Source organism: Mixia osmundae (assembly GCF_000708205.1).
Source record: "Mixia osmundae IAM 14324 unplaced genomic scaffold scaffold_15, whole genome shotgun sequence".
NCBI lineage: Eukaryota > Fungi > Basidiomycota > Mixiomycetes > Mixiales > Mixiaceae > Mixia > Mixia osmundae.
This window is the reverse complement of record NW_014575549.1, coordinates 204,879-215,477: the sequence shown is the minus strand read 5'-3', so window position 1 is coordinate 215,477 and position 10,599 is coordinate 204,879. Positions and strand designations below refer to the sequence as shown.

Here is a 10,599-nt window from a genome sequence, read left to right as displayed (position 1 = left end):
CTGATCATCGATCAGCGCCGNTCACAGTCGGTTCTCCCNTTCGGTGGTTTCTTGCACTTATAGTCTGGCCATAGGCAATCCAATCCACCTCTACATCCCCGTCACGCTTTCGCAAACGTAAACTAGGCCTTCAGCTTGTTGCGAAATCGCAACACACGCTGGAAGAATTCAGCTCGATTGACTAGCCGCGACCCTACTCGGCCACAGACGCTCCTCAATCCAAGCATTCGATTCCTTCGGTCCCTCTCGTGAGTCTGATCAGACGATTCGATTTGCATCTCTCTCGTCTCTTCATGAGTTGTCCAATATTTTTGGTCAGTCAGATTACACCAGATATTCTGTCGTGACTTTTCTTCGACATCTCGCTCTGCTCGCAGATTTAGTTGAGATCACCTTCATTCGCGTCGATTTGTACACACGACCTAGCGCGCACTAGCGCGCACTCGCTCAGTATCATCATCTGTCTTCCTGTCTTCGCCGACGCAACAGCACGCTCGCTTTGCTAACTCATCAGCTTCATTGTCAGACTACTGGTCATATGCATTGCTCTGGCCATCTCTCGACCCGTCATGACTTGGACACCGACTCGCTTGCATATCGACAATCGCCTACCTTGAATATACATTCTCACCCTCATTGACATCACCGATCTTCCTCGCATCGTCTGCATCAGACAGAGCAAGCTAACGGAAACCTGGATGATACGTACCCCGGGAGATTCGANTCGGCAGATCAGTGTCGATACAATCCTGCGCGGCATCTCTCTCGCCATTGCTCTCGCTGATGACGAATCGCGCACCCCGGCTTGTCAATGCATGCATTCCCTACTCCCATAGCCGTGGCTTGTCTCGAGAAATTAGTAAAGTTGTCTACCGACCATCGTCTGGCCCTGTGGGGACCATGGTCGGTATATCCTTGCAGCTAGCTCAAGCGTGGATATGGACCACTGGCCGAGCTGTGGCCACGATGTGGCTGTGCACTCGCCTCGATCCTAATCGCACCTTCCTCTTGTCCGCACCGGCAATCAGACGCATCTCCAAATTGTCAGACTCTATCTGCGTATGCAATGCAGGCTACAGCTCTTTCTTCTCTATGAGCAATTGCTCGCTGTCGATTCGCGCGAGCTCGATCGCCAGCAGGCGTTTCTCCTCGACCCTGCGAGCCTCTCGCCTCTCTGTACCGCGAGTGATGAGATCTTTCGGCGCGTTTGACACGAACAGGTACCTCGCCAGCACCTCCATCAGGTAGGCAATTCCAAAGTCTAATGCCATCGTGAGGATGAGCTTCAAGCGGAATTCGAGCGTCATGTCGGTCAGTTGAAGCCATTTGTTGACATCTTCCTGAAAATTCGTTGCGCCATTGACAGCCACTGCTGCCACACCGAGCAGGCCATAATATAGCGCCGAGTTTTCCGAGATGTCTTCTCTGAATGGGCGGCCTTCGAAATTGAATACAAATGTTGAGATCTGCTGAGACAGCGACAGAAGGTAGATAGCAGAGTTGAGCAGATTTGGCTCGAACTTGGCTTCCAGATCAACCTTCTGATAGTGAGGCTCGATGCCCTTGCAGACGCTGGTAATGTATACTAGCGCAGCAATGTGGACTGCGAATTGCAAGAGGACCGTCATAGCAACATAGAAGTTGAAAATATTGCCAAGCGGTCGCTTCTTCGACAAGCCGTCCACTGGCTTGGCGCGCGAGATACACATGAAGCAGATACTCATCAGTATGCCTTGTACCGTGACCTGGTAGTCGCCGGCCTTGATGCCGTCCAAATATTGAACCGAAAGCCTGACTTGATGGTCAGCACAAATATAGGCGCAGCAAGGAGCCGTTAACACACGCATAAGCAGAGATGAGACAGTTCAGGGCGAGGATCTTGTACATTTGCACGGTCGCAACGAGAGTACATCTTCCTTGTCGGATGATATTGGCTACAGCGACAACGTTGGATAGCTTAGAAGTGAAGGGGGCGGCGACAGATGCATCGCCCAGCTTTATCTGAGGCGGGCCTTCCTCATCATCGATGTCGGCCATCTTGCCGGTCAAAGCGCTCAAATCAAAGGCAGGGCGCTTGCCAGGGTTGCGCGTGCGCTCTGCGTCATACTTTGCGCGCTGCTCCTTCTGCGCATTGACGAGGTCTGGGAAGGCTGCGGCAACGACCGCAGGCACAGGCGGTGGCGGCTGACCCCATCGCATAGAGAGATTGAGCTGCGTCTCGTAAACCTTGCGCAGACGCTCGGTTCGTTGATGCTCAGCAATCTTTTGCAAATCCTCCGGCGATCCGTCAAGCAGCGCGACACCGATGTTGGCTTGCTTCAACGCGCCGACATCGTTTGTTCCGTCACCTGCCATCAGCGTAACGAAACCGAGATTTTTGAGGGAGGTCAATATAAACTCTTTCTGCGCTGGTGATACGCGAGCATAGACCCAGACATGCTGGACGAGTTGCTGCCAAGCGGGACGCTCAGCAAAGGCTTTGAGAGCCGTGCCGGTCATGCAGAGATCATAATTGTCGAGCACATCTTGCTCTATTGGCGCTTCGATGTCGACCGGAATGATCTTTGATTCGTCGGGCATCCGCCAGACAAAGTCGTCTTGCCCAGCTGCACCTTCCTTGAGATCTAATATCAGCACATCGCGATCCACGATCTCGACGTCTCTGGCCACATGAACTGCCGTCAATGGATTGTCGCCGGTGATCATGATGCATCGGTGAGACGAATCATTGAGAGCCTTGAGCGTCGAGACTGCATCTGCTTTGAGCGGACAATGGAACACAAGGAAGCCGGCAAAGATCAAAGAAGATTCGACCCGCTCTCTGTCCAGTGTCCTGACTTGACTCTCTGACACGCCATCGATCCATTTGTAGCCAAGCGCAAGGACTCGACTGCCTCGCTGGGCAAACCATTTGTAGGTGGCCTCGTAGTCTGCCGGTACGCTGCTGTACATCGTACGTAGAGTCTCTGGCGCGCCCTTGACGGCGACGAAAGTCTTACGAGAGCCTTTTACGTCCAGAGTCGAGACAGTCGACATGCGTTTGAGCGCCGAAGAGAACTGATAGCGACGCTTGACATTGAGTACAGCTCTGTGACGCGCGTCCTTCTCTTGCGGCGAGATCTGATCGCCCTTGGACACCTTCCATCTAAGTGCATCAAGCGTGGTCTTCTCCATCGGATCACCCACGATACCATCGTCGAGCAACACTAGCGCATGTGCCGACGCAAGGGTGAGCGTGGTCTCGTAGGATGTTTCTCCAACAGCAACGAGCGAGCGGGAGTTATCAGCGACTGTGCCAGCTACGCCTTCGACGACGAGGTTCTCGCCGGTGATGGTGCCAGTCTTGTCGAAACAGCAGACGTCCACTCGTCCCGCGAACGGAATGCGGAATGGCTCTGTGCAGAAGATGGCATACTTGGACAGCGCGACAAGTGAGGCATTGACTGCAAGTGAGAGCTCCATCGGTAGCTCCGGTGGTACCACTGAAGTGATGATGATGACACAGTCGAGCAGTAGCTTCATGCGGGGACGCTGCATCTCGACACCTACGTCTTCAAGTCAGCAATCAATCTGTCTCGGAGCGCATGAGCGCACCTTTGATCCAGACGTAAGCACTGGCAGCAATGGCAAAGACCAGCAAAAACGCAATGAACATGAAGCTCTCGAAATTGTTGGCAGACACGGTCTCGGTCGAAAAGACCATAGTGCGAATGAGCTGACCCTGTGAAGTGCCGAAGCCGGTCCGGAGAACGAGGGCAAGACATCCGCCGTCTGGCGCTTTGAGATCCTGTCGCTCGTCTGGACTCGTAGCTTGCAGGATCTTCGTACCGCCAAAGAGTACGCTGTTGCGATCCGCGCCTTGGATGTCAAGCACGTCTGAGCCGGGCCGGAGCTCGATAGACTCTTTGAGCAGCGGCGTTGACTCTCCGGACAGCATGGCTTCGTTGACGATGCAAGAGCCTGCAAGGAGCAGCAGATCGGCGGGCGAGCCCGAGTCGGCCTTCGATCTGACTATAGACACGAGATCACCAGGCAGAAGTTCGTCTGATGCGATCTCGACCCATCTGGTCAGCCGTCGCACGTAGACGTTGTACGGTTTGATGGACATCGTCCGAAACTCGCCCAGGGTCTTCTGCCGCTGAAAGACGGTGGTGCATTCAAAGACGACGAGCATAAAGAGCGTGAAGATGCTGTAGTACCAGTACTCGTCTAAGCACCAGAGACCGACGCAGAACAGCTGAAAGACAAAGAAGGGTGCGACGGCGTGCTCGGCAAAGAGCTCTCTGAATGTCGGCACGGGGATGTCAAAGATGTTCTTGCCATAGTCTGCCTGTGCAGCGTCCAGCTTGTCTTGTGCATCGATGCCATGCGAACTCTGGAATCCGGACAGCTCTTTGTCGACGTCACAAGGATACTCCAGGGGCACGAAGCAATGCGACTGAGGATCGTAGGTAAACTTGTCGCGCTGATAGACAAAGTAAATCTGTTGCGATCCATCCGGTCTGCGGGATCTCAGCAGCTTGCACAGCTCGCCGGGACCACGGTGCAAGTGAGGGATGACTCTGACGATCTCGGCTGACTGCACGCTGGATGCCTGAAGAGCAAAGACCGTGCCACGTCAGCGCGAGCGTTTGCAGTAGCTTCACTGAGCGACGGACAGGATAGGCTGTTGTTCGTGCACGAATGCCTGTAGACCATCTCGTCGACAGGAAGCTGAGCGCATGGCTCCCGAAGAGCACTAGACAGAGCAGAAAGGTGTTCGCCTGATCGCCCAGGACCTGATCATATCTGCGCAAGCCAAGAGCAGCTTAAGCTCCTGCGCATCCAGAGATGCACACAGCACTGGCCTGTTCGTGTAGATGTGTATCGCATACGGATAGGCGGCGAGAAAGGGCAGGACATAGATGTGAAGCAGGCTCGGCAAGCCTCTATGAAGCGTCAATTGCTTGATCTCACTCGATCGTATCGTCGGTGCTGAGCTGCTCGACATGGTCGGGCCTGCTTGTCGCCAATCCGTCGAGTGTCTGTACCTCTACCCGCACGTCTATGGAGGGCGGCGATCAACGAGAGGCCGTCCCAGTCGTCGTCGTCGTCGTCGTCGTTGTCAGCCTTTTGAGATTCGCCGTCGTCGAGAGATTTTTGGCGCAGGCCGTCGCTCTTCAACATGCCTCGCACGCTGAGATCGACCTCAAGCGCACGCAGCAAGGCAGAGACGGCGCCTAAGCATCTCAAGTTCACTGACGATGACGGCAGCCCGGTTGCGTCCACTTCACTGCAGACCCAGGAAAGACTTTCCAGTCTCAACGATGCTGCTCCTGATATCTCGGACGACGACGACGACGAAGATGCTCCGCCCGAGACTGTCTTCTCTGCTCGCAACCGGTCTATAGAAGAAGCTCGTGCAGAGGCAGACGCTGCTGCCTCGGCGCTAGCAAAGGAACAGCGAAAGGAGGCCAACAGGGCTCGTGATGCTCGCCTGAAGCAAGCCGCAGCGGCGTCGAAAAAGCGCAGGCTAGTCACGCAGGATGTCGACGCAGTGTCCACGAAGGCTTCTCGGTCTCGCAAGTCCGAACAGCTCGATCCCAGCCTGTTTGCGGCTGCTGCAAAAGCGCACGAAGCCGCGCGGCAATCAAAGCAAGCGATACAGGCCAAGCAGCGGCGTCAGCAGAAGATCAAAGCCGTCGACCGGAAACCACAGCCTCCCCTGCTTCGACCCGATGCGCGCCAAGTCGGGCAAGTCCCGTCTGCTCATAAGTCTTATACGCTAATGCACGCCCTCGTGTAGCGATATCCGCGTTCAGCACTTGCCAGATGACCCGAGTCTCAACAGACCGCTCGCGGGCAGCTCGCTGCCGCCGAAACAAGCAGAAAACTTCGTCCGCAACCGGCTCTTCTCGCGCAAATCCTTGCTCTCCAGTCGCGCAAAGACAAGCGCGTCCAAGTCGGCTCGAGTTGGCGGAACTGGCCGTCAACGGAAGCATGGTGAGCGTTTCGAACGCCAGCGCAAGAACTCTCTGACATGCGAGCAGCACACATTGCAATCTCTAGAGGCACACGAGGTCCAGCTCGGCAATTTGCCCGTGTCGTATGAATTGTGTGCAATGTACAGATGCCTTTACACGCCGTGGTACCGCCCTAGGAAAATGCAGGCTCCTCGCTCAACGAATCGACATACTCCTCGTCCTCTTCCCCGACGACCTCTAAGGCGGATGCTTCCGCTCGTTTTGATCGCCGAGCCAGTGGTGACTCCTCATCCTCTGATTCTCCTACTTCGTCCGCGTAGCTTTGACCAGTTTCGGCCTCGAATTGCCGCATCCATGGATGCTGCATCAACTCTGCAGCCGAAGCGCGCTTCTCGGGATCGAGATTGAGGCACTCTTTGATGAAATTGATCCCAAGCTCGGATAATTCGTGCGGCTCGGGCAATGGCGGATGCTTAGTCGCAATGCCAATCTGGAACATAATGGCCCATCTGCAGGAGACGTCAGCAGATTGTCTCGTCTATATCGGCAGACTTACTCGTTATCCTGCTTGTCCCATGGCAGCTTGCCAGTCGCGCATTGCAGGACGACGCAACCAAGCGCCCAGATATCCATCGCGCCCTTTCGACCACGATTCTCGCCCTTGATGACTTCTGGAGACATCCACATGGGCGTTCCTGTCAGACTGTTCAGACCGGGCTCGGGCATGCCGTTAGGTCCAAGGGCGCCAGGTCCGGTCGGATTGGGATTCACAACCCTGGACCGAGCTGCCATCGTCTTTTGATTCTGAGCAAGCACCTTTGCAGCACCAAAATCGACGAGCTTGATGACGCCGGCCTTGTCGAGCAGGACATTGTCCGGCTTGATGTCGCGGTGCACGATGTTCTTGGTGTGTAGATACATGAGGCCATCCAGCATCTGATACGTATAGATTTGGATGATGCTTTCGTCCTCGATCCGACCATGCTCGAGCAACGTTGCCAGGGAGCCACCTTGGCAGAGCTCTTCAAAGATGAAGACCTTGTCGCGATGGACCTCAATCCCGTAGTATTCGACGATATTGGGATGCTTCAGCATCTCCATGACCAGCATTTCGTCTCTAATCTGCTTGATGACCGTAGGTGCAGACGCCAGATCCTGAAAGCGTATTTCCTTCACCGCCATGAGATCTCCGGATTCGAGGTTAACTGCCACATAGACAGACCCAAAGGTACCACCTCCAATGTACCGGCCTTGTTGCCATCGAATGGAGATATTCGAAGCTGAAGCGGCAAGAAATAGTAGGCCGCGATCTTCTGCACGGTTCTTGTCGAGCACATGACCGATCATGCGCATCTCACTGTCAACCGCCTGCCGTTGTTCGTCGAGCTCGCGGGCATTCTCGGCCCACCGGTCAGCGACGATGTGCATCGATTCGAAGAGCGATCGGTAACCGGCATCGCGTAGGGCATCTTTCGAATTCGTCAGCTCACACTTCGCTGCCATAGTCTTCAATCGAAGCAATCTCTCGCGCATCTGAGCTTTCATCTCCTCGCTCGCCGCGGACTCCTTCTCTTTGTCTTTCTTGATCTCGAAGCTTGATCTGGCTCCAAGGATATCAAAGTGCGAGATGAGCAGCGTCATGCAGTTGGCGACGTCGCTTCTCAGTCGAGCAAAATCATCCGTGTCCAAGCGCAGAATATTGTCGCCGCGTGTCATTGTCATCGCGAACTCGAGCGCCTGCACCGCCCACTTGAACGTTCTGCTATCGGATGGCGTGCAATCGGCTGAAATGAAGGCAACCCATTTGATGGCCAGCTCGATTAGCTGCGGAATGAGTTTCGCCTTGAAGCGAGGCTCCATGTTGCGCACAGAGCGCTGACCGAGATCGGCAGCGAATGAGAAATAGTTCGCCAGCAAGATTTCTTGACCCTCTGTATGCTTCGTCACCTCACGAACACGGTCGACGGCGGTGACGATGCCGGACACGAGCTTTGCCCCGGCCATCCGGATTTTCTTGAGCTCGCGGTTGACATTTGCAAGATGAGCCATGCGCTCGCAAGCAACCTGTGACCGGAAGATCGGAAATTGCTCGAGCAGATGCAGGCGAGCCTGGAACAGGCTCTCCGGTCTGCCGTCGCATACGAGACGTACGCGGCGCTCTGGTAGATCCAAATCGAGCTTGTTGATTTCGAGATTCATCACTCGGCCGGACCAAAGGAAGGGATCGCGCGGCGTGAGCAGTAGGATGTAGGCTGGGCCGGCAGGCAGTGAGTCAGCATACTCATCGCCTTCCGGCGTCAAAGCGGCAGACTCTGATGCACTGATGACGCTGAAGCAGCGCGTTAAGATACGCCGAACCATATCCGGTCGGTCTTGCAGGGATGGTGTGGCAACGATGTAGATGCCTTGAGCCTCAAAGACACCAGTGTAGACGAAGAAATGGTCTGTCTCTGTGAGCGCATTGATGAACAGCTTGACATCGACTGCGTCCAGGTAGTATTCAGAGCTGTTGGTGAATCTCTGGAGCATCGAGCGACCGAATCGCATGAGCTTGATGTGGCGCACACGAACGTTGTCAAGGGTCTGACTGAACCAGCGCGTCATATCAGTGTCCGTCATTGGCCGACTGCGTAAGACTTCGAGCTGCTCTGTGAAGTAGCTGACTACGCGCTGCATAAGTCGGTGTGTCAACATGCTGCAGGTATGGCATTAGCACGATCCGTCAAGATTGGATTCCAGGCTGACCTGAAATGCTCTGCAACAAGCATATCACCGCCCTGAATCTGCTCTAGCGAGCCACTGAGATCAGTGAGAAATTTCCATTCGCCCTCCACGATTTCCGTCTCCTTGAGATACATCGACTTTGATTCGGACTTGAGCTTCCAATGGAGCAGCTTGCAGAAGAATCGGAGTGTCTCTAACAAGGTCTCGTCGTAAATTTTCTCGAGATCAGGCAACTTCCAGCCGATCTCTGGCAAGGGTTGCGAGCTGGCAATGTAGAGCTGCTTGATCTGACAGGCGAGCGTTAGCGAAGTCCTGAAGCCGTCTGTGATTTGATCGATCAAGACGATCGAAGGGTTGTCGTTGAAATTGACTTTTTGCACGTATTCCAGTCGCAAACGTAGCGCTTCATATATCAGTGAAGCAGGAAATGCAGCAACGGTGACGAGGTCTTCCATGAAGGATGGCAGATTCATCTCGACGATCAGCTCGTGATGCGCTACAAGCGTCGTTCGGGCTGCTGTCACCAGACTGTTATGCAGCTGAAGTGTGCGTGTGCCAAAGGTTTTGGTGAGTGAGTCTTCTTTGAGCAGTCGCTCGACAAAGGTAGAAGTGTCGATGATCTTCTTGCGATCAGAGTCCACGGAAGTATCTGGTATGCTCATGCTACCCGTTGGGCTAAACTCTGTGCCGTCGTGAGCTTGTCTCCGGGGTCGCGTGACTTCAAGGCGTTCATTGCCTGTCCAGCGCTGAAGGATGCGGATCTGAGTCTTGAGCCGTGTCGAAATGGAGCGCCAACTCAGCAAGGCATCGACACGCTGGTGGACCTGATCTGGCACTGCTTTCGCCTCTTGCAGTCGACGTATGCTAGGGTAGAGTGACTCGCACCAATCCAGACGACGGATGAAGGCTTCCACTTGTCGATCCGGATCTGAGCCAGGCATGTCGCTGACTCGGAAGCTGAGGCAGTCCGCAGTGACCTCGTCAATCTGTAGACGCGCTTCGGATAGGTACGCGAGCTCCTGCTCGATGGATCGACCCCGAACATGAGCTCTGAATTTGAGCCATATTTCATCTGCGATGCGTTCCTTCTCCTTGTCCACGTCTTCCGATTGGTCGGCCAGCTTAGACTGTATGCGGGACTTCTCAGATTTGAGTACCTCTCCCTCGAGCACATGGCCGAGCAGGTGTTGCCATTCGTACCGCTCGGCAGCGTCGTTGAGACTCGCGTCCGTCTCGTCGGATTCGGTCTCGCTAAGATTCTCAGGATCAGTTCCCTGCTGGTCATCCTGCGTCTCGAGCCCGGTGGAGCCACGTCGAATGTCGAAAGACTGATTAGGGCGAGAGTAGATGCATTGCGCGAGTTGGGCAAACTTGAGCTCTGCGCCAACCTCCTCGTCCTCTGGCGCCTTGTCTTGACCTGTCGGAAACGCATTCAGGTTGTTGTTCGCGTGGACGGGCATGCCGTCGTCATAGCCGAGATCGACGAGACCAAACTCCTCATCGTCGTCGTCCTCATAATCGGACTCGCCGTCGTCGAGCCTGCCGAGACCGCGCTGGAAGAAGTGATGGTCCGGGTCATCTGCGACACTGTATGACCGTCCGAGGCCGGTGATCGATCCTGGCGCGGCCTGCTGATTCGCTCGCGTGACCCAACGGCAGAAGGTTGAGGGATTCTTGGCAGACGCTGCCTTGCCGGAGAGCGAGCTGTAGCCATCTTTGGAATAGTCACTCCCTACTTTGGTCGTGGACGAGCTAGCCGAGGACCGCCTGGTCAGAGGAGCAGCCGTCGAGCCCGAGAGCTCTCGGCGCATATCACCAGGCGCTACCATGGCGCTCGAGTCTATCGCGCAACTTACCTCGGAGTGACCTCGCTCGCTCTACCCGTCACGCTGACTGGACTGCCACGTCGTCC

At 55.1% G+C, this 10,599-nt stretch overlaps 4 protein-coding genes across 4 annotated transcripts; 1 reads left to right on the top strand and 3 right to left on the bottom strand.

The window, feature by feature from the left end:
- Positions 1-107: 107 nt before the first annotated feature.
- On the bottom strand, positions 108-288 carry L969DRAFT_91063 (uncharacterized protein). Its single transcript, XM_014709489.1, has one exon. The coding sequence runs from the start codon at positions 276-278 to the stop codon at positions 123-125; it is 156 nt and encodes a 51-aa protein (XP_014564975.1). The 5' UTR covers positions 279-288; the 3' UTR covers positions 108-122.
- A 785-nt stretch (positions 289-1,073) lies between these two features.
- L969DRAFT_20437 (uncharacterized protein) lies at positions 1,074-4,990 on the bottom strand (the record flags this gene model as incomplete). Its single annotated transcript, XM_014709387.1, has 5 exons — positions 1,074-1,791; positions 1,844-3,545; positions 3,595-4,594; positions 4,659-4,788; positions 4,839-4,990. 5 exons carry the CDS (start codon positions 4,988-4,990, stop codon positions 1,074-1,076), a joined length of 3,702 nt encoding a protein of 1,233 aa, XP_014564873.1.
- Positions 4,991-5,164: 174 nt separating this feature from the next.
- L969DRAFT_97429 (uncharacterized protein) lies at positions 5,165-6,091 on the top strand (the record flags this gene model as incomplete). The annotated part of the gene is made up of 3 exons (XM_014709488.1): positions 5,165-5,733; positions 5,786-5,982; positions 6,030-6,091. The coding sequence occupies 3 exons, from the start codon at positions 5,165-5,167 to the stop codon at positions 6,089-6,091; spliced, it is 828 nt and encodes a 275-aa protein (XP_014564974.1).
- L969DRAFT_91060 (uncharacterized protein) lies at positions 6,029-10,599 on the bottom strand. Its single transcript, XM_014709487.1, has 3 exons — positions 8,709-10,599; positions 6,520-8,658; positions 6,029-6,472 (listed from the first exon to the last, which is right to left on the bottom strand). Exons 1-3 carry the CDS (start codon positions 10,514-10,516, stop codon positions 6,136-6,138), a joined length of 4,284 nt encoding a protein of 1,427 aa, XP_014564973.1. The 5' UTR covers positions 10,517-10,599; the 3' UTR covers positions 6,029-6,135.

Bases quoted from the DNA above. Each gene is read 5' to 3' on its own strand.
- L969DRAFT_91063 (XM_014709489.1), bottom strand. From the start codon at position 278: ATGCAAATCGAATCGTCTGATCAGACTCACGAGAGGGACCGAAGGAAT.
- L969DRAFT_91060 (XM_014709487.1), bottom strand. From the start codon at position 10,516: ATGGTAGCGCCTGGTGATATGCGCCGAGAGCTCTCGGGCTCGACGGCT. The intron at 8,659-8,708 runs GTCAGCCTGGAA...CCATACCTGCAG, and splicing joins CTTGTTGCAGAGCATTTCAG to CATGTTGACACACCGACTTA. The intron at 6,473-6,519 runs GTAAGTCTGCCG...CGTCTCCTGCAG, and splicing joins TGGGACAAGCAGGATAACGA to ATGGGCCATTATGTTCCAGA.